The following is a 22389-nucleotide window of genomic DNA, read 5'->3' on the forward strand; positions in this document are numbered from 1 at the left end:
CAGATTTAACGAATACTCCATTTCATCATCTAGATCAAAACCCCAACCACTGTAAGCCATCAAGAAGTGCTGTTTTCAGGATTTTTTTTCTCTCCAGTTTCATCCCCAGCATACAATATTGTATTCGAGGTGCTATTTCTGTAGCTTGTTGGAAACTGAGATAGTATTGGAACTTAATGAAAATCAGAATATAACCTTTAGTATTTCTTCTCCATTCTAGCATCTCTTGTACTAGAGGCTATCAGAGTTTTTGTGGGGCACTAGTTCTTGAGAAATACTCCTGTCTTCTGTTATTCCTGTAATTTCTTTGAAGTTTGTTATTTGGTCCTGTATTTTTCCAGGAAGTGAAGTTGAGCTGACTGATACAGAGTAACTCCTTGAGGTGGCAGAGTGGAACCCAAGGTTCTCTGTGAGCTCTCTGGCCCAGTGCTTCCATGCCAGTGTGCTTTGAGGGGCTGCATATGGATCAGAAAGAAGCCAGACCTGGTGGGTGCTTTGAGGAGCTGTTTCCAGGAGGCACCTTGGCCTGAAAACTTCAGTTGTTGCTGGTTCAATCACACTGTTCAGTGAACAGTAAACTACTTTTTATATGGATTTGTATCTTAGGGGTGTTCTTCACAGTGTAACAAAGGTTGTCCTGCTTCTCCCTCTCCTTTTCCCTGGTGCCACCTCTTCCAAGAAATGCATGCAGTTCTGGAACTGTCAGATTTTCAGTTTTTGAGCATCAAGTGCATCATCTGATGGTTTTGGAAGCAGCGTGTACTGATCTGACCTTACCTTTCTGCCTTGCCTGTCTGGCCAGAATGTTCATGCTGATAGTCAGTCTTAGCTCCTGCTGCAGATTCCTGTCAGTGAGGCACTGATTACCTTCCTCATGTGGTAATTCTTAAAAAATATTGTTATAAATTCTTAGCTGTTCACCTACCCTGGGTGAAATGGATTGTTAAGACCTGCAGTTAATGTGTGTGGTTAGATAGTTTGACTGAAGAAACTTCATTGCCCCAGCTTTGAATAGGCAAGTGTCAAGGTTGCATCAGGTAGCATGTGAGGCCATTAATTGCAGTTCTGTGCACACCTTTGAAACCCAGGAGGTGCAAAAGTAGTGAGTGCTTCAGTGTGCATTGGACCTGCTCTGTAGCTGGATTATGGCTCAGCTTTGAACAGGAGCTCTAACATGCTGTCCTTCAAGCCGATGTGGAGAACGTAAGGAGATGTAGGAGCATTGCACAAAAAACAAAACCCACCATGTTGTGTCCTTGCTAAGGCACTGTGGTTTAGGGTTAGATTGGTGACCGCTGTTGGCTGCATGCAGAGCCAGTGCTTGGTTCCTTCACCAGCTCTGCACAAATGTCAGCACAGGTTCTTGTCCCAGGCCTCTGCAGAGAGCCAGAGCCAGCTCTCCTGAGGCAGGAGGCTGCCGGCTGCCTCCAGGTCCCTACCCAGAGCTTCTATCCCCTGTTTGCTCCTTACGGGTGGGAAGGGTCCGTGGCTGCCTGAGGTCCAGAGGAACCTTGTGGTGTGTGGCAGGCTGCTGTAGATAATGCTCGGCTCTGTCAGTGCAGCTGTCATTAGCACCCCGAGTGGCACGTGGGGCTCATAAAGCAAATGAGAGAATCCACTTGCGGGATGCAGCGAGCCCACATGAAAGGAGCCATTCGCTGAGTCATCTCTAGCAAGGCAGCGTGAGAGGGCAGCCTAAGCCAGCCGCAGTTACGCTGGCTTCTTTTGCTAGCCCTAGAGGGCAGAGTTAAATTTATAGGGTGGGGTTAGTATGTGCTGTAAATGTTCCTCCTTTAAATGTGTTTCTCATTTGAAATATAAATATTAAAGTCCTACTGAAGTTTGAGTGCATTTGACATTCAAGAAAGGGATACTAAGCAGTGCCGTTTAAATCTTAATTTAGTTCAGTTTCTGGGCAACGAGTTAATCTTTTCTCAGAAGCTATTTATCTGAAAACTTGCTCTGGTATAAATATGTTTCTTTCTAATTTAATGTTAGATCTTTAATCTCTCATTTTAAGAATTAAGCATGTTGAAATAGCATTTGTACCAGATGAATTTGACATATTGAATTATCAGATCAAAAGAAACATGTTTAAAAGTTTCTACAGCAAGTTTGCAGAGAAGTAATTGCATTAAAAACAATAAATGAAACAAAGTATGCAATACATACACTGCTCCTAAGTTTCCCTTTTCCTTCACTTTTTTTCCTTTCTGTAACAACATTAATACTTAAATTGTCCCAATTAGGCTTTAAAATTTATGCTTTAGCTAGTAAAATCTGACTCATTTGGCTTCCCTTCATTTTGCTGCTTAATAACTGTCTCAAGACAGGTTTTGCTAAGCCAGTGTTAACAGACGAGCATATTATTTTAGCAACCAGAGCTTTGAAGTTGCAAAGTATTAATAAGGGAAATAAAAAAAATTGTAGACAGATGCAAAAGATGCAGTAGTTGGTGACTTTTGTCAGTCAAAGAATTTCTTTTGTCTCTGAGGTTGGAACAAGTTTTTGGTTGTGTTGTTTTGGTTTTATTTTTCTTCCCTTTTTGATCCCTGTTGAGAGGATCTTCATGTTTGAAATTTCAAATTTTCCAATTTTTTTTTTTTTTTATGCATGTCTGTGTTTGCTTATGCTGCTCTTTCTTCCCTTTGGCTTCCACATTTTCTTTTCGTCTGGCAAATTTGAACTTGCTTCAGCTCGGGACAGCTGGGGCAAAATGAAACCCCACGAATAAAATTATAACAAGAAGAGCAAAGTCTGTGAATGATCCTTTGCTGTTTCCTGAGTCGTTCCAGTGTCATTAATCAGTGCTGGTGCTGTGGAGGCTTGTGGTGTGTTATGTCGCCAGCACAGCAGCTTCTCCGTCCCTTTCCCCCACCCCCTGCATGCCTACACAGTGGGGAAAACTAGAGAGGGAAGCCATCAATCTTCCCTGTCCTACATGTCAGCACTGATTCTCCTGTCGACTTCCTGCTCTCTCTGCCGTGCCCACCACCTGTGTTTAGAATTAGCTCTGATGCTGCAGATCTCACTTGGCTCTTCACCTGTTCTGCCCCTAGTAAATGGCTGTTAAAATAAAGCAGAGCAGCTAAATGCTATAGCATGTGAATAGTAACCACCGCTGTGGCTTGGGGGGTGATTTCTGTTGCAGCTGCTCTTGTAGTACTGTGACAATTTTCTGTAACATTGTGGGGTTTGGGTCTAAAATCTCTTGCTTTTTTTTCAGCTCAGGGGGAGTTTGTGAGTCAGTCTTCTTATTATTTAGAAATTAAAAAATTTATAAGATATGTTATAGATGGAGGCATAAGCCTATCTTTAATCTGTTAGGCTGCTGGGATAATCATGAGCAAAGTCCAAAGAAGCTGGTTAGTCCAAAGCTTTGTCCTTACCTTCAGTCACTCCAAGGATATAATTAGCAAAAGCCTCCTTGGAATTTGATTTTGAAGATGTATCTGTCTCCCCATGACTGGATAAATTGAGAAGCTGACAGGCACCGCCTCTGTACTTCTAGGGCAAGATTAATGTGATCATGTAATGGTTTGTTGCGTTAAACAATAGGTCTTAGTTGGGCTCTAACCAGCCACAATTTTATGTATACTTTTATGTAATTTTATAACATGCCTATGCCAAAATAAAAGGAGAGAATGATCCTGAGAATTGTTTGTCTACTGGCAGCTTTCTCCCAGCTCCTTGAATGGGTGCTACGTTTCTCTGATTTTAAAACCCGAGAGAGATGAAAGCATAGGCATAATGTTACCTTATAATTGTAGCCTGTCTGCTGTTATTTCAAGTGTGTGATGGCAATATTTATTTGGAGTTGTAAAGAAGAAAGATTCTGAGAACTTAAGTCTTGTGAATGCTTTCACTTGATTTTATTTCTGTAACTCTTTGTAAAGGGGCAGCTGTTTTACGACTGATTTTACTACGTATTTGAGATACAGTTTTTTCTTGACTGTACCACACAAATATTCAACAGGTAAATAAATTCTTGTGTTCAGTAGTCACAGAATTCGTAAAGCTAAACATGAAATATATAACCAAGATACGAAGAATTGGCTGTAATATGGGATGCTTGGATCTGCATGGATCTTTTCCTTTATCAGCTTTGGTGTGTCTTCCAGTTCTGACACAGCTATCTCATGAGAGGGAATGATTGTGGTTTTGATGACTGAATTGAGGCCTTGACATTGGGAGCTCTTCTTCCATACAGAGAAAAGCTCTGCTTTGATCCAAGAAAGCAGAATTGGACTTTTGGAAGCTTCTTTGGAAGTCATCTTTCCAGTTTTGCATTGAAAATGGATATGGCCCTGCTGCAGAATGGCAGGATCAGACTTTAGCCATCCTCCTCTGGGATAAGGATGTAATGCTTATTCCTGATAATTTGAGAGCATTTTGATGTTGATATATTTTCAGTATAAGGAGTGGCAGTTGTTTATCTCATGACAAAAGGGAGGTTAGGTGAAAGAACCCCTAAATCTTAATGGCTTTGGGGCCAATCCTCATTCAGTAACACAACTGAGAAATGCACTATGATGTTTAGAATTGCCATGCAGAGATCTTTTAGAGAGAAAACAAATAGTAGATGCTAAGTCATCTGTCAGGTACTGCCAGGTGTGAGGATTAACATGCAGCACTGCTGATGTAGGTGAACACACCACACAGAGTTAAACATACGAACAGCAGGCTCGCACTGTGCTTACTACAGATGTCTGAATGAGTGAGTGCCTGTGGGCTGGAGCTGCATGTCTTGTGGCTTTCACTCTGCTCCATTGGGAAGTCTTCACTCCTTTTGTTTTTATCCTTTTCCAGCTCCAGTACTTTGGAGCACACAGCTCCCATCCCCTGACCTAACAGCTCCATTGAAGTGCATTCCAGCCCCATGATTTCATGGTACCAGGCAGAAGTCCCCTGCCACGCTGCTATGCTGCCCGCTGCTTCTCACGGAGTGAACAAACAGGGAACATAAACTCTCTCCAAAGGAGCAATGTTCTCTGTATATTTTTAGTGCAAGAAATCCAAGATTCATTTGAGAGTGTTTTGTGTGGGCTTTTTTTAATATAGACTTCTGCTAACACAATGGAATATTTCATGCCACCCTGTTTGCTGTAACTTCTCATGCTTTATGTTGTTAAATGGAATCAAAGGAGTTAAAGATGAAAGACTTCTAGTCAACTGGTCCCTCAGCTGGGAGCCAGTATGGGTTTGTTCTTTGTAATGGATTTGCTAATGCTTTACTCAGGTTCAGCCTAGCTCAGTTTTCATTATTGGATTTACTTATTTCTGTGAATTCTCTACTTCAGGTTAAGTAATTGCTGAGCTTAGACTGAATATAATACTGCTACTGTTTGTTTCTAACGTTTCACTTGCTATTTATTGCCCTTATATTCAACAAACCTTTTGTAAGTATTTCTTTACCATTTGAACATACAAAGCACCATTAAAGATGTCAAGCTTGCCTTCACAGGTATTCTCTTTAATGGATAGAAAACTTGGTTCTTTCTTTATATGAAACTGTGTCCATTTGACATTGTACATTGTGCTTTCTTTCCAACATGTAGTGTGTCACCAGATGCTAACTTATGTAGTATTACAACAAACCTACCTTTCATTAGCTCATTGTTAGCCTTTGAATATTTGGAGTTATTACAGTATTTGAACATGCAGTTTATGCTGAGACACTGATGTCTTGTATTTTCTTGGTGAAAGACCTTCTCAAACTGCCTGTTTAAATGTCACTATTGCATTTTTATGTATTGAGTGTATTATATTCACATTAGGGGACACAATTTTGCCAATACATCCAATATGTTCATAGTAACATTATCTACAGACTGGACAGTGATCTGAGAAGTTGAAAAGGCAGATAACGAACATGTTATGGGAAACATGGGAAGCAAGGACTGCAGCTGCAATGGATCAGAGTCTGCCCAACTTGGGGACCAGCAAAGTTTCTTGACAGACCTGTTCTCCTCAGGGTGTCAGCACTTTTTGGGTCAAGGTATTGGCACATGAGCTGACCTGTGCTGACTGCACAGAAATTCCCATGCCTTGGTATAACACACAGTTATCCCAGAGCTGCTCCTGCACTGAAGTAGCACCAGCTTCAGGGTCCCGGGGAAAAGTAACATCAGGAGACGTGTCAGGTGATGCTGTCTTTTGCTAGACTGAAGTTGGAAGATGTGCAAGTTTCTGCACTATGCTTTAACTTGGTCATCCTAACATACTTTAATTGATGTGGATCCTTAGTGGATTTTTGGCACATGATAAAGTTCTTAGCTTTTATAACTGTGCAGGTAGAAAACAAATTTTATATAAAGTCACTGGAGTTAAGGCAGTAATAGCTTAATTAGAAATTAGTTTGAAGTATTGTTTGTGAAGAGTGTTGTTAAACAGGCATTTAAATGGGTATCAGAAAGCAAGCCTATGTACCACCAAGTACTGTGGGGAGAAGTAATGGGAAGGAGCATCAGGGTTTGAGCTTAGTGAGGGGAGACATGGACATGAAAAAGGGTTATGTGCTCTGATAAACTATTCTGGGATCCCAGAAGGGGTAGAACACCATGTTAGTGGTCAACTATTTCCTTCCTGACTTTTTTTGTCTTGGTTAAGAAACATAGGAAGCAAAAGACAAATGTTATGCCTGTTAAGTACCTGTTGCATTGCCTAGCAGCTGCTCTAGGCCTGTAGTAATAGAAGTACAGCTCTGAAGTCCAGCAAATCCCAGGTTTCTATATGACTTCATCTAATTTCTACACATTGGAATGTTGAATGCCTCCTTCTCTAGGAGAACACCTGGCCCTTCTTGTTGTTAACAGGAATCTGGCTGTGGTCCTGGGCCAGGTAGTGGAAGGTGAGTGGATTCTGTGAGTGGTGAGAAATGCTCTGATGTAGATTCCTAGGAAAACAAGGAATCAAATGCCAAGTGAGAGACTGAGTATCATAACTCCATTTTTGTGTAATGAAGAAAAAGGGCACATGGGTGTCAAAAGACTGGAACTCAAGGACTGGAACTGGAATTGCTGTTGGAAGAAGTGGTGTGCTATTCATTGCTTCAAGCACCTTGAAGTTCCTGTGCTGGATGTTCTCCAAGAGCACTTAGAAACTGACTCAAGAATATACTAGAAGTCAAGAAGATATTTGGGATGGGTTGAAGGGGTTGCCATCAAGACTTAAATGTGTAGGCATTTATGTGAGCAGGAGAAATTAGCATGGCAGCTAGCCCAAAGCTTCTCTCATCTGTCAGCACAAACACTTAAACATTGGGTAAGAAAATTGTCTTGATCTGAAACACAAGTTTACTTTAAAGAAAAGAGAATTTTTCAGCAAATTTAGAAAGAAATAGTCTAGGCCTTTATGACCTATAGATCATGTTTAAAAGTAAAAAAGTCCTATTCCATTTGGAAACACTTTCTCATTAATTTTTCTCAAGTCTGAGGCAAAATTAACTGGGTCAATTTGAAGTCCTTTTTTTAATAGTTAAAAGTAATGGTACTTGGCCTTGACTTTTACTACCATTTTGTGTGGTTTAATAGTTGTATGACTTTTTTTTCCCCCCACACACATTTGTAAGAGATTCACAGAAAAGAAAACAGACTACATCAGTAAATAAATTCTTCCTGCTAAGTTATAGATGTTGCTCATAAAAGTTAGCAGGAAAAAATCATGCAGCCACAGGCATAATGAAGTTGATGATCCTGCCACACAGCTGAGTCTGAGGATTTCTATTGTACAGCTTGCTGTGGTGGGGGGACCCTAATTTATAAGTTGAGCGGTCTTGCATGCTCTTACAACTTGGCATGTAACAAGCATTTTCACATAAAACATTGCTGAGCTACTTCTGAATACGGTGGAATTCTTTGGGAAGGGCAGGGAGGTAATTGATCATATGCTGACAGCTCGGAACTCTGAGAAAATGGTCAGATGGAGGGCTGGGATGCAGGAAAACAAACTTTCTAAGATGGTAACTGTCACTTAGCCAAGCTATACATGCTTCAAGCTTTTTAATCTTTGCTCACAACCTCAGCTTCTTAGTCTTTTTTTGTTTTTGTTGTTTCTCTGTGAACACTTTTCCGTTGTTGACATTTTACTGCTCCTGATGCATGGACAGTATTCCAGGTGTGATCTTGAGCTATATCCATATTTCTTTGTAGATCTCTTTTAAAAATTCTATTGCTGCCAAAATAGGGAGTTTCAGAACTTTGATGGTCCCTTTCATTATTCTTTGACCTTTGGGTCAAGAAGTAGTTTTCTTTCAGGAACTGCTCAAAATGTTCTTTGCAGCTAGAAAAATAAGACTTCAATGTTCATGGGACTTAAGATAGAAATCTACTGGGACATTGCATGAGTTTACTGCAAAGATGTTTGAATTTCTCTATGCTGTGACCTTAAGTTTCTATATCAGAGTGGATATAGAAACTGAAGTGTGGGTATAGAAACTAAAGAGAAACATACAGCTTTGGTGCAAAAGAAGAGGAAAAGAATCTACCACTTGGTTTCTGAGACCAACTTTTTGCCAGTCTTGTTTATGGCTGTATTTTTTTGCATATGCAGTCTGACAGCTTTAAATTATGGTAGTTGTCAGTCTCTCTGCTATAAGGTAGAGTATTTTAACTGACTTACTGCAATTATCGGTTCTGAAGTCATTTATATATTAATACACTGACAGGAGGGGAGATTAATATTAATATAAAAAAATTAATATATTTATATATTAATGCACTGACAGGCATAAATTAAGCTTCGTAAATTACTTTAAAATATAAAAGAATCTGGGAAAAAAAAAAAAAGTGTGTGTTAATTTTGCCAATGCTTTGTCATAGAACATGGCAGTGGATCGTATTTTCTCTGGTATCCAGCCAACTGGGACCCCTCATCTGGGTAACTACCTTGGAGCCATTCAGAACTGGGTGAATCTGCAGGAAAAGTGCAGCTCGGTGCTCTATAGCATTATGGACATGCACTCTCTCACCATGCCCAAGGAGCCAGCTGTCCTGCGCCAGAACATCCTGGACACCACTGCTGCCATCCTTGCCTGTGGGATTGACCCAAAGAAGTGTTTCCTGTTTAGGCAGTCACTGGTGAGTGCTCCTGTTGTGTTGGATTTGTTTCTGATTAAGTGTATTTCCACACATCTTAATGAATGAGTGTAGCATTGCTGAACTCCTTTATCATGTTTGTGTTGGTGGTCCTAGAAGATGTTAGCAGTGTCGGATTTTAAACTTATGCCTTGCTTTTGAAATTTTTTGAAATTTGTTGTGAAATTTTGAAGGCTGCAACCATGACTGAGAAGCCCATTTAGGGATAAGTACACTGTAAATTTCTGAAGCAGAGCTAGGAGTTTATGCAGGTTATGAGTAAAATACTTCAAAGACCTCTTTATAAGTCTTACTTTAGTCACAAAAGGTCAACCAATAAATGCATAAACGTGGCCTGTGTAACCATAAAGGTAAGGAAAACACGTTTCTATGCTTTTGTATCAGCTCTTCCCACTCGTTCTGCGAGCTGCACGGTAATCACAAAGTAACAGGTGATTAACATAGTAAGTTTTGTATCGGTTCCATTGTGTTCATCAGGGGGTTACATATTCTCTGGGACTTATTTTCCCTTCTTTGCTATAACCTCCTTTTCATGTGCATGCATTTCCATCTGATCTGGTAATTCGTATGTAAACCATGTGCTTCTCTTGACTACCCTGAGGGGGTACTGGGCTTGCCTTCCCACCTGGCATATAGCTATCATATGTTATATTTATCCGGAGCACAACTTTATTTCTTACTCCATGAACTTTCTGCTATTGACTCTAAATTGGCAAACTTCTGTAATTTCCGCAGACACAGATGTGCAATAACTTCTGCTCTTGTGAAGACACCCATAAGTGGATGTCCACCTTGCAACAGAACTGCAAAGGTGATGTGCACACAGGATCTGAATTTTATCTGTGCAAGCCGAAATTGTGTTGCATTCTCCCTTTCAACACAATTCTTTACAGGCAGAGTTTCCTGGGGTTGTTAAACTGCAAATGGCAATCATAGCTCTATATCCCTGGTGAATAATGAATTGATGAAGACAGATATACTTCCTGCTTCACTTTTCCTCTGGAAAAAAAACTGGTGTTAAAAAACCAGTCTAAATAGATGAGCTCAGAATTCTAGTGGAAATATATTTAAATAAATTCACCCCATTTTTTTTCAAATCTGTTTATCATTTTAAATATGTTACCAGCTTGGGTTTTAATTCTCCTCTTCTCTGACTTGTCAGCCTCCAAATGGTGAAGTCATTAGCTGGAATAATTGCAAAGTGAGTTACAAGTCAATGATGCAGTAAAAACCAGTCTAGAGGGTTTTTTTTCTTGTTTTCAAGCAACTGAACAATTCAATTAGTTACAACACAGGATCAGTGACTAGATACACAGAGAGGACTCTTCAGCACGAAGGATAAAGGCTTTGCAAGTTTTGGTTACAGAGGAATAAAGATACAGAGGAATGAAGATTTATAAAACTGCAAGTTATATGGAGAAATTGTTTTATCCACTGAAGAATGTAAACTGACAAATATCAAAACAAGTTAACACCTGGAAGATTCAACACAAGCATAACAATGCTGCATTTAAAAAAAATCCACAACTGGGCTACAAAACCCCTTGACACAGGATACAGTGCGTGCTAAAATTTATACAAATTCAGAAAGGGACTCAACAAATTAATCTGAAAAATTGCTTTGGGACTGTTGCATATCTGAGCAGCCACCTCTACAGGAAGTGGTGAAACCACAGATGGGAGAGTATCCATGCTTTTCTGCACTTACATTCTTTTTTTTGTTGGTTGCTGTCAGAGATGGATATTTGATCTGGTCCAGTGTTGCTTTTCTTATGTTTCTGCTGGTCTAAAAGCTAAACTAGTGCTGTTCCAGGTCTTGCTAAAACCAACACTCAGGCTTCCCTTGAAGCCAGCAGATATCAGTGAGGATCTTACATTGCATTCAGCCACAGAAAGTATGTTGTATCTTTCACAATGTAATGCAGAGATGAAATCTTGTACTCCTAAAGAAAAAGTGTCAGACTCAGGAAATTATGGCTTTGTGTGCAGTGCTTCTACAGTACCAATACAGTCAAAAACAAATGAAAATCTAAGATAACTAAATTTGAACATGTTCAGCTTTATCAAACAAAAACTTCCACCAAATACATTCTGATTTTCCTTATGGTGGTTAGGCTGGCCTCAGTTAAATGGTTTGCCTTTTTACCTTAATTTTTCTGTGTCCTTATCTGTCCAGTTCTAATGTCATCGTTTTTATTAAATCTAAACCATTAGATTAAATGTTTGAGCTGTGTCTGATGTCTTGAATGTTATTCCTACCAATACTTACCACACAAGTATCCATGCAACTTTCAGAGGTGGCTGATTATAGGATATTTTTGAAAGCTTATTGTCACCCTGCAATCAGAAGAACTATCACAGTTGTGTGTGAATGTAGATTGTTTCAGCACTGGTTCAGGCTGAAGGGGTTTGTCAGCTTCCCCAAACCTAGTCTGTACAAGCTGTATTAAGTGGTCAGGTATACCCAGAGATGCACTATGATCTGTTACATTTACATAGGCAGCACCAGATGTTTCTCTGGAAGCAATTAAAAGGAGTATCTGCGTGTAGCTCTTGATGTGAGGAAAGGAGACAGGAACCTTGCTAATGTGATTATTGTTTTAGTATGATAATGAAATAGTACATTATGGAATGTCATAATACCGAGATGATTGTTCCTTAAAATGAAGGTGTAAGATGGATTGCAGCTATTGCTAATCAAGAAAGTTTATTGTTTGATTTTGCTTGGAAATTTCTCAGATTTCAAAAAAAAAAAAAAAAGGAGCTGGCCTTCTTTTCAGCCACTGTAGCAGTCTCCAAGGGTGGTCTAAAAATGCCCCACTTTTGTGTACAAACATTTGCCTGAGGTGTAAAGCAAAGTGACCAAAACTGATTGTATACTGAAATAGGGTATGTACTTCCAGAGGTCAGCAGGAAAGCAGTGAAAATCCAGCCACAAAGAAAGAACTGGATTAGGTATTTAGTTATGGACAGAGTAAGTTTTTTCAATAGCAGATGAAACTGCTAAATGAGAGAATTCTCAGTAGCTTAGCATGCTGTAATTATTGTTTTATTTTGAGCTCTATCTAGAAAATTACCAAATCTGTAGATCACAGAAATGTTTCTTTAATTACTTCTGAATGACATTTCTGTTCATTTTTTTAAACAAACATCATGCAACAAAATTGCTGTTTATGAACTTTTAGTTTTAATCACCAAAACCCAGCACAACTAATGACTTTTTCTGTACCCTGGTTCTGTAGCAGTAAGGCAGAATGAAATTCTTGCACTACAGAAGTATGGTAGTAATGGTAAGCCCCACTAAGGGAACTGCTCATGCAGTCATTCATGTAAATGCTATTGTGTCCTCTCACTTTCTCTGGATTACACTGGGCAAGAGTGGTCTAGAATTGCTGAAAAAGGGTTTATTTTTGTTGTGGGGTTTTTTTTTTTGTTTTGTGTGTTTTTGTTCTTTATTTGTTTGTTTGGCTTACTCTTTCTGTATTTTGCTGCTTGTGTTGCTTCTCTGGAATATGTTTGCCATATGTGAAAAAAAATAATGCTACTTGATTTCTCAAAAGGCCTGTGCCTTTTGGTAAGGGTTTCACTTATTTTGCTTTCTTAGGCTTTTTTTCAAACCTCTAATCCAGAGATATCTGAAATACCTGCCTTCAGAGTTTTCACACACTTTATCATCCTTTTCAGTACAAGCAAGAGACAAAAGGCTGAATAATATGAATCACAGACTGACTGCTGGGAGAAACTGTGGTGAGAACAGATACCTCTCATGCTTATACTAAATCCAAAAGGTGCTGTTATGATAAGGATACAGGTGAAGTTGACTTGGAATTCCAGAACAGATTTCAGTGATGTCCTCACCTTTCAACTAAAATTAAATAAAAGTGACAGAAATTTTGCATAGGCAGTTTTTTATTGTATTGTTTAGAAAGCATATGGCCTATGTTCTTATGTACTGGATATATAGCTAAATTACTTATAAATGGAAAGCACTAGTTGGATGAAAATTAGTTTTGTATGCTTCAGAATTTACCATTTATAAATTATATTGTTTTAAAACATGTACAAGCAGTAAGTTAATGGCTGGCTGTATATTTGGTCTTAATACATTGCAGTTCAACAAATACCTCCCACACTTACATTGCCATATAAAAACTTGAATTCCAGCCTAGGGAAGTAGTGGCTGCAAAGAACAAGTGATGATAACTTGAAAATATTTAGAAGGAAGAAGGATGGGGATGAATAATTAGGGTAGTGTTTGGAACCACATTGTCTGTGAAGGGTTATAAACAAGCACATTTAATTAGAATATCTAGAAAAACAATTGTGGTGTTTGTTGGACAGTAAAATGGCCTCCCAGCGAGAGAAGCTCTTACATTACTGCTTGTTTAAGTACATTTTCTCAAATAGGAAGTTATAGAAAAGTGATGATTTTGGTAAGAATAAAAAATAAAAATAATTGCATATTTCATTTTTATTTGGAGTACAGCTGCAAGATGTATTAAGCCTTCTTAGAGAAAATAATGTCAAGATATGCTTTAAGTGGCTGCCTTTGCCTACTGGGCATAAAAAAGAAGTTATGGAATAATGTCTTATACAACATATCGTGAGAGTATTAGAAGAAACAGAAAATATATTCCTGAAGTTGTACCATAACTGATAAAAGCTGTAACAGTCATCTTTCATAAAACTTAGATCTTTTATTGAAACCAAAAAGGACTATGTGGGGGTAAATAAGGAAGACAGTATGCAATCTGCACACATGGTAAACTTATACGATATAACCCATTTTCTCTGACTTTTGGTGGGTACACTACACATTTCAGTTCTGACCCACAACCATCTTGTATCTCATCTGCTTCACAGTCAAAACAATATTAGAAACTGATTTTGCTTTTATGTGGTCTCAGGCTGCTCTTCCTGTCCACCTATCTATTGTAGTAGACACATGCTGAATGTCCCAAGAGAGACTAAAATTCCATCAGAGTTGATTCAGCAGGCAGTGCTTGATACGCTGCATGAACGCTTCTCTGAGGAGTCCTGTGAGTTTCTGGACAACATAATGTTCAGTTTCTGGGCAGAAAATTGCAGTTTTCATCCTTCTGGATGGGGTGATTTATTTTCTGAGTATAATCAGCTGCAGTATTCTTGCAGCATGCAAGCAAATTGAAGCAGTAACTCTGGGAGGTGGGAATTTGCAAATTTGTCTTAGCCTTAACTCCAAAAGCCACTATACAACAATATAAATGTGTGCACTGTTTCACTGCTGTTATTTTCCAGAAGTATCTCTCTGCTTTGTTTTGTGGGCAGAGTTTGAATAGATTCACACTACCCCTTGTCCAATTTCCAGAGGGGCTGAAAAGCTTCCATTGCATCATAGCTTATAAATTCATTAAAGTACATTAATTTAGCATGGTCCATTGAAAACTTCCTGTCATAAGAGGAAGTATGTGACTGTTTAATTTAGAAAATTATTCTGCTTCTCTCATTCCTCTGTTTTCTCTCTCATGGACTGGACTAGACATAACTAGAGCTCAGTGGGAAGGAAAGTCATGGTTCACTAGGATTTCTCTTTTTTTTTTTTCTTTTTTCTTTTCTGCCTTAATTTACTTTCTTAATCTCATACTATTATGTAGCTGTTTTCCTCTCTTCACTAGTCTTCTGGACACACCAGACTAATTATTCGAACACTATTGTGGGTTATACTAGGAAAATGTTTCTGTAAATAAGTTAATTTCATAATGAATAAAGGAGAGGAAAGGGTGCTTTGGCCAAAATACTGTGGTCTATCAGGATTTATAGCCAATAAGGCTTGATTCCAGTAGGAATATTCTTGGTCGGGTTCTTCAGAAAGGAGAGACATACCTTATTTGTAGCCATAAACTTATTCTACCCAATTAATTATTTCTTTGAACAGGAATTTGGGATACTGTGGCAAATTTTCTGTCATAAGACTACCTGCACTGTGTGCATTTGATTCAAGAGTAGTCTATTTTTTTGTCTTGTTTATGGCCTTTTTTTTCTTTAGCTGTATAATATAGAGACACATTGCTAAGTAATTTGTACATATTGCCTGCAATGTTAGGCGTTAATAAAATCTTACCTTTTATTCAAGAAAAATATGAGCATCATTTGCTTTTAAAAAGAGCCTCTTGAATTTTGCAGAAGCTCTTACTGGTACTTCTAGAAGAGACAAAAGTCCTAAAACAAAGGTTTAATTTATTCTTAAATGTAGGACTCTTTCCTTCTCTGTTCCAATTTCTTTTAGTACACAGCTATCCAAATTACCTCCTGAGACTATTTGTTTCTTCTCTACTCCATCAAAATTAAATCTTTTATATTTACTGCCCCTTTAAAATGTAGTCCTTAATGAGGTTACACTGCTGAAGGAAACCTGTTTCCATATGTTAGATATGCAGCAAATTTGCAGTGCCTTACAGAGAAGGGCGTATATGTTACAACTTGAGGAAGTCCATCTTGAAAATAAAATGCTGCATCTCCTTTTGCAGAAAGCCACTTCAGCTGCCAACAGACAACTTTGTATTATAGCCTCAGAAAGCTGAGGCCCAGTGTTACTGATTTGCCTGCTTTCAAATCTGCTTCCAGTATTCATGCCTCTCCCACTGTTCTTGAATCTCATGGTTTGCTTTCTTCCTCAGCTTCATGTCTCACCATAAAGTCATCTAGAAGTATTTGGACAAAAAGCAGCTACTGGTTTTCCATGTAGATATCATTGACTATGGCCAGGGAATATCAGCAATAATTCAGTAAGGAATAGCTAGGATAAACGACAAAAAAAATAGATCTGCAGGAAGAAGCCCTGAGATTGTACTTCAGCATATGAAGCTCCAGAGATGATCCAAGTATAAATCGTGACCTGAGTTTAGTAACTTCAAATGGCTGCACAAGTAAACAAAAGGAAGCTAGTTGTCTTTCAAAAGGGAGGAGAAGGGCACTCAGGTGAAGAAACAGAATTGTTTGTGTCTTTCAGATAACTGTTCATTATTATTTGGAAGTGGTCACCTCTGTTAAATATGTGTGCTTTAAAAAAATAAAAGGAATCTGGCTACGGAGCCTCGGCCTAGTCAGGCCACAAGGAGGGAATATAAGTAGTTTGCTCTGGAAATAACTCTTTGATTACTGATTAATAAGCCAGGTTGTGGAGGATGCTTAATGCAATGGAGATTGAAGGAGGAGATGTGTCCCTCGTAATGGAGCAGAGATGACCATCTCAACCCTTTGAGAAACATTGATGGTTTTTTACAGATTTGTATGAGATTAGGAAAGAAAACTGTTAAAATGAGCAAGATCACAGGGCAGGAAAAAAAGAGAGAAACTTGTATTTACTGAGAAGAGCAAAGGGTAGGATTTGGGCTGCCTGAAAAGGGGGTATTGCTATATGGATCTGGTTAAGATTTTTTGGAAAATTTTAAATGGGAAATAGTTGACTTTGTAAAGGGAAACAATAAATAGAGCACTTAAAAGACTGTTATTCCTATAAATATTTTCAGCAAGGCTGCAAGAAATACTTCCCAAAAAAATAATGTTTATACTGAAAACAGCCTTTTATATTTTTTTCAGGACACAAAAGTAGCTGAAGTTGACCTGAAGGATTTAATGGATTAGATAGCTGACTTTCAGAATTACTAGTGATTGTGACATTCTTGGAGTTTGGTTTGACATACAGTTCAGAAACTGTCACTGGTTGTGAGATTTGTTACTTGGAGATGTAATTCTGCTTTTCTACCATTTGTATTATTTTTCTACTGATGTATTTGGGGGAGAGGGCATGCTGAGAAAATTATGTTTTCATTGGAAAAGAGTTAAGTTTATTATTATCTATTCTCTTGAAAAACTGAATTCCTGAAGTACATTGTATCTCTGGACAGTAGTTTATTGTCAGATTTTAAAATACTAAAGAAGTTGAGTTCTTCACTGGTTGAAGTATATACAGAATAGCCTGAATTAATTTTAACTCTTTATACTTTTATTTCTTGAAATCCTAGTTAGATTATTGAGTAACCTCCTTAAAATATAAATTAAAAACCCAAGCATAACACCTCTCCAGCAGTCCTATTCTTTTTAATGAAATTGTGTGAAAAGTGATACTTCTTTGGCAAAGGTTTACCTTGTGATGGCACAATAAACACTACCTAACACAATAGGAATCAACTGAAAATTGTTTTGTAGATTTATGCAAATATGAGATGTCTCTTCTCTGTTTCCTTTCATTTCACTGTTGAAAGCCACATAGTCTGTAATGCTCAGGGTTTGTTTTGGTTTGTTTTTTAATGGCACAGTCAGCAGTCATGTTCTTCAGGGATTCTTTCTGGGAGCAGTTCTGGTCAAGATATTCCTTCATGACCTGAAGAAGATACTGAACAGAAGTTCATGGGCAGTGCTAATGGGTAGCCAAATGCTATGCCAAGGAAAGGACTTCCAAAAGAACTCGTAAGACAGAGTGGACAGGCAAATAAGGGGTAGAAAAGCTTTAAATACTTTAAAAAAAAATCTGGGTAAAAGTATTCTAAACCTTCTTCACACAATGTAGGAAAGAAAGTCCGGGAGTCATCATTGGCAGTTCTCTGAAATCATTGGCTCAGCACAAGCAATTTCCAAAAAAGCTAATGATATCTCATCATCACCACATCACCAGCAAGGGTATTGTGAATAAGACAGATGATGTTTTGTCACCATACAAAACCTTAGTGTGCCCATTTTTTGAATATTGGGTAAAGTTTTAGAGTCTACATCTCCAAAATGAGCTAATGAATTAGATATGATACAAAGAAGAGTAATTCATGCAGCAGGGGATTGAGTAGCTGCCTTAAAAAGGCAAAAAATCAGAAGTCAGGGTTGCTTCAGTTTGAAGAGGAGAAGGCTGAGGCATATATTCAATCGAAGTTTACAAAATCAGAAAAACACTGAATAAGCTGGATGTGGAATTGTTCAGCAAGTTGTGCAATATAAGAAACAGGTAGTATTCAAAACCAGTAAACAAACATGGATGCATTAGTGGCTAAATTATTTCTTTACACATCAGGTTTAAGCCTCTGGAGCTTGCTGCTCCATGGGGTTATGAAGTGAGCAGTAGCAGCTGTTTCCAAAAGGGTTAGACACATTCCTGGGGAGTCTGGATACTTTACCAGGACTGGGCCAGGGATAAAACCTTCTGATATTCCCTACTGCAACAACTATGGATGCTGGAGAAGTAAGAGGGGAAGATACTGTAGGAAACAGTGGGCTCATGTGTTTGCCCCAAGTGCTACTCCTGGAAACAGAGCACAAGGCTGCATCACCTTTGATGTGATCCAGTATAGTGTTATTTCTTACATTCTTGTGTTTTAGTTGTTTAATGAATTTGTTTGAAAAGGACCTGCAGCAGGAAACTGATGGAGTTTGTCTGGGAGAATGGCTGCTCCTGATTGTGATCCATGGGTGTTTCTCAGTGAAAGGAAGAGCAGACTCAGTAATAAAATAAAGAAGACTTTATTCTACTGGTGTTATACATCATCACGTCTTCCAGTTTCATGTACATCATCATGTCTTCCAGTTTCTTTGTATCAAAGTTATCAAATCAATGTGATGGAATACTGTAGTTAAGTGAGTAACATTTTAGTAGATGCACCATGACCAACCAAAGGCAGCAATTACCTGCCCCACTTGCCAAGTAAAACACAGTAGCTTAAACCATGATTTAGCCTGACAAATGATTTGTGGTTTAAGCCTAGAACCTCCTGATTCGCACAGTCGGTTACTGCAATTTGGATGATGGATGCTGACTCATTAGCTGCTGGTACTGAATTTTGTTCCAACTGAAATCTCTACCCTTTGGTACACTTTTATGTATTTTGTCCCCATTTTATCAGGCTTTTTCTTCAGCATATTCAGCACTTTAGTCTTACTTAGGAAAGGACTGTGTGTTTGAAGATGAGAAATGAGTATAACTTGGTAGGACCCAGAATTGTGTATTCAACCCAACAAGTGCTGTTTAGATCACTTGGTGTTTTGGTAACTGATGTAATGTCAAATCCACTGATCCAGTTAAACGCACGTGCAGTCTTGGCTGCGAAAGCAACATCTGACAGAGCTGAATCAATGACTGCATAGCTTTTAAAAAGTTTTCTTGTCAACACAAGTGCAACAGAGCACCATCTCCTCTCTGTCCGTGACTAGAAGAAAGAAATGAGAAACCACTTTGAACCAGATGGTGATTCCTTCTAGATGAAATAGGAGTCTTGTGCTTAGTATTTTCCATGAAGTTCATTTTACTCCGGTATTTTGTTGCACTTTGTCTTGTGCACAGAAGATTGCAGGTCAAATAAGCATGAGGGAATTAATAAAAACCCTGAATCTGTGGGAAAGGCAGAAAGAAGGGTAAGAATCAACCTGAAATATTTCTAACCACTGAGCTGTAGTCTGGAGGTTGGATACTTTTACACATTGGTGACCAAAGTAGTCCAATGACTGCTAGTTAGGAAATTACTATATTTAAAATGTGACAACAAAAAGAATTGCAATTAATAATCCTAGTAATTCTTAATTGTTAACAAACACTTTTTAACTGCCTTCTGTCTGGGTTGTTATATCATGTTGCAGGCATGAAACTTGGAACATCTTTGAGACAGCATGCTCTTAAAGATTCAAACCTGTCAACAGAGGCTAATCAAGTATGCAAGCAAAGGAGTTTACATGTGTGTTCAACTCTGCTATTGCTAAAGCATTTTCTTTCTTGTTTAGGAGTGGATAGGATCAAGAACCTTGCTATACTATTTTACTGTAGAGCATTCAATCCTTGCAGTGTCCAAAACTTTCCATTAGCTTGTCACTTGACCTTACTGAAAAAGTAATATAGATAAATAAATAATTTTCCGATCTTTTATGCAATTTATTCTTATTGACTTTGAGAACATATGCATATAAAAGAAGAAGATTTAAATAGATTCTACCGTCATACTTTCAGGTTCCTGAGCATGCAGAACTTGCCTGGATTCTTGGGTGCATAACTAATGTGCCACGTCTGCTACGTTTGCCCCAGTGGAAGGTATGGACAGTTTGGTAAATTTAAAAGAAAATTATGGGAATTCAGTGGAAATATTGTCCTGGAAATACTTGTCATCTATGAAATATCAACTGTACCTTGGTTTTCAATTTAAGCAATTCTGTAGTCCTGTGGTGGAAGGGGGAAAACATCTCTCATATCATTCAACATATCATTCCATGTTCCTCTTAGTGAGCATTTAACTGCTGGAAGCTACAGAATTGTGGTTTTCGCAGAGACTTGCAGAAAAACGACTAAATAAGAGGTTTGTTTACTGTTGTTAAACTGATTTTGCTAGAACCTTCAGTGTTATTTCAATGCTTAATGATGCAAAGTAATGCAAGGTGTTGAAGTGGAAACCTTGGGCCTTGCTGATTAAGGAGTTCCATAAACAGCTTTTCTTTTTCTGCTACAAGGAGTGGCTGCTCTGTAGATTTTATGGAAGAGTATTCAAAAGAGGCATATGTTTGAAGAGGAGTATAGGAATTATAAATACTAAAAATGTGCTGAGTGATATTGTATCTTAAGTGTTTGCCTTTACAAGTTTCAAATGTTCGTCTTCTTAATCTTGATGTTGCATCAGCATGACTGCATCAACAAAGTTCTTCCGTTTAATTTCCTTGTATTTTATTTTGACATTTAGTTAACAGAAAAAGAAAAAGACAGGAGAGAGAAGTATCTGAAAAAGTAAAAAAAAAAAAAAACCAACAGCTTAAGAACAGTTTGGTTTGCAGAGTTCAGGGCAATCTTAAATACCTCCAGATGTTTTCTTTTTTCCTGTTTTCCTTCTTAATTAAATAAAACCAGTAAAACTTAAATACAGCAACCAGTGTTAATGCATGGCCTAGATTAAAGCAAACCTTTTCAAACCTGAGGTTCTAAAGTTAAGCTCTTAAATCCTACTTTGACTGGATTGACTTTCCAGACCTACAGATAGTCGTTACAGGTGCTAGGCTTTGCAAATTAGGTTTCCTGAACTCTAGGCACTTAGAGATGTAGGCAGAATACAGGATCTGTTGGACTGTGTGAGTGAAGTCTTAATATATTTGAACAGTCTTAATGAAATAATTCAGAATTAAAGGGGATCAGTATATTTAATTATTGCTAAAAGTAAAACTTAGATATGCCATCACTAGAACAGAGTTAGTGTCTGTAGCCTGACTGTCTTGATCTAGGTGATCCATATTCGGGAGCAGTAGGGGACTTGAATGCATTTGGTGGTTTGTGGGGAGCATTGTGAACTAATGGAAGCAACACTGTACTCTGCCTCTGTAGTTCTGGGTTCTCCCAGCTGTCACTGGCTGTCCTGTGTGATCACTGTATCTTGATCTCTAACACAGGTATTAATACCATTTTGTATCTCTATTATGAAGTGTTTCAAAAATTTATTGCTGAAGACACTATTTAAAAAGTAGGATTTATGTGTAATATGCAAGTGTAATAACTCAGCCTGATGGTTTTGCACTTGAAATTGTTTCCATTAATAAGGTTACAAACAGAAAACGTTTTCCTTCTCACTAGAATATTGGAACAGTGTTGGGAAATTCATAAATATAGGACATAACCCAGAATATATTCATAAGATTTTACGTGCCGCTGTCTTCTGTAGAGCTACATATATAAATTACTTGATTATTCAGAATTCTAATTAGTTAAAATCATAGGCTTTGATACCATTAGTCAAAAGTGTGATTCTTCTCTGTTTTTCTTTTCCAAACAGATGAAGCGTGCCAGCCAGAATAGCGAAGGAACTGTTGGTTTGTTGACTTACCCTGTGCTTCAAGCAGCAGATATTTTGCTGTACAAGTAAGAGGCAGAATGTGAGCCCATGGGCAATGTCTTTGCAGCTGCATTGGAATGAACGCTTGTCAGGTCAACATGCTGACTTATTGAGCAGGGGAGCTGTGTGTGATTAGATCACACCAGTTCCAGAAGACTGGAAATGGATGACAGACTCTCAAGTGGCTGGTTGAAATCTAGCTGGATTAAAAAGCTACTGATGGGGCTGTAAAGAGCATAAGCTGGTGACATGAGAATAATTCTTAGGGAATTATAACAGACTGATATTTAATTATACATATTGCACATTCACACAGATTTGTTTTTTTTTAAAGTAGTTATGCTTTATTTTATGCAGTGTATTGTAGAGATACTTAAACTGCATGTTGTATACCAATATTAGTGGGGGATTCTGTGTAGGCCATACATCAGTTCATACTGATGAAAAAGAGTGAGTTACTGACTGCAGCTTGTAGT

At 38.2% G+C, this 22389-nt stretch overlaps 1 protein-coding gene across 2 annotated transcripts in view; it reads left to right on the top strand.

Moving 5' to 3' along the window:
* Positions 1 to 22389, top strand: part of WARS2 (tryptophanyl tRNA synthetase 2, mitochondrial) — a 39100-nt gene that overhangs the window by 11822 nt on the left and 4889 nt on the right. For both annotated transcript variants that reach the window (XM_005523864.3, XM_088051566.1), the window contains exons 2-4: positions 8820 to 9077; positions 20056 to 20136; positions 21854 to 21939. In XM_005523864.3, coding sequence (XP_005523921.2) covers positions 8820 to 9077; positions 20056 to 20136; positions 21854 to 21939 — 425 coding nt within the window. The remainder of the gene's footprint in view (positions 1 to 8819; positions 9078 to 20055; positions 20137 to 21853; positions 21940 to 22389) is intronic.

This window comes from Pseudopodoces humilis, chromosome 2 (assembly GCF_049639895.1).
Source record: "Pseudopodoces humilis isolate 2021_Gansu_Grassland_sample_001 chromosome 2, ASM4963989v1, whole genome shotgun sequence".
Taxonomy (NCBI): Eukaryota; Metazoa; Chordata; class Aves; order Passeriformes; family Paridae; genus Pseudopodoces; species Pseudopodoces humilis.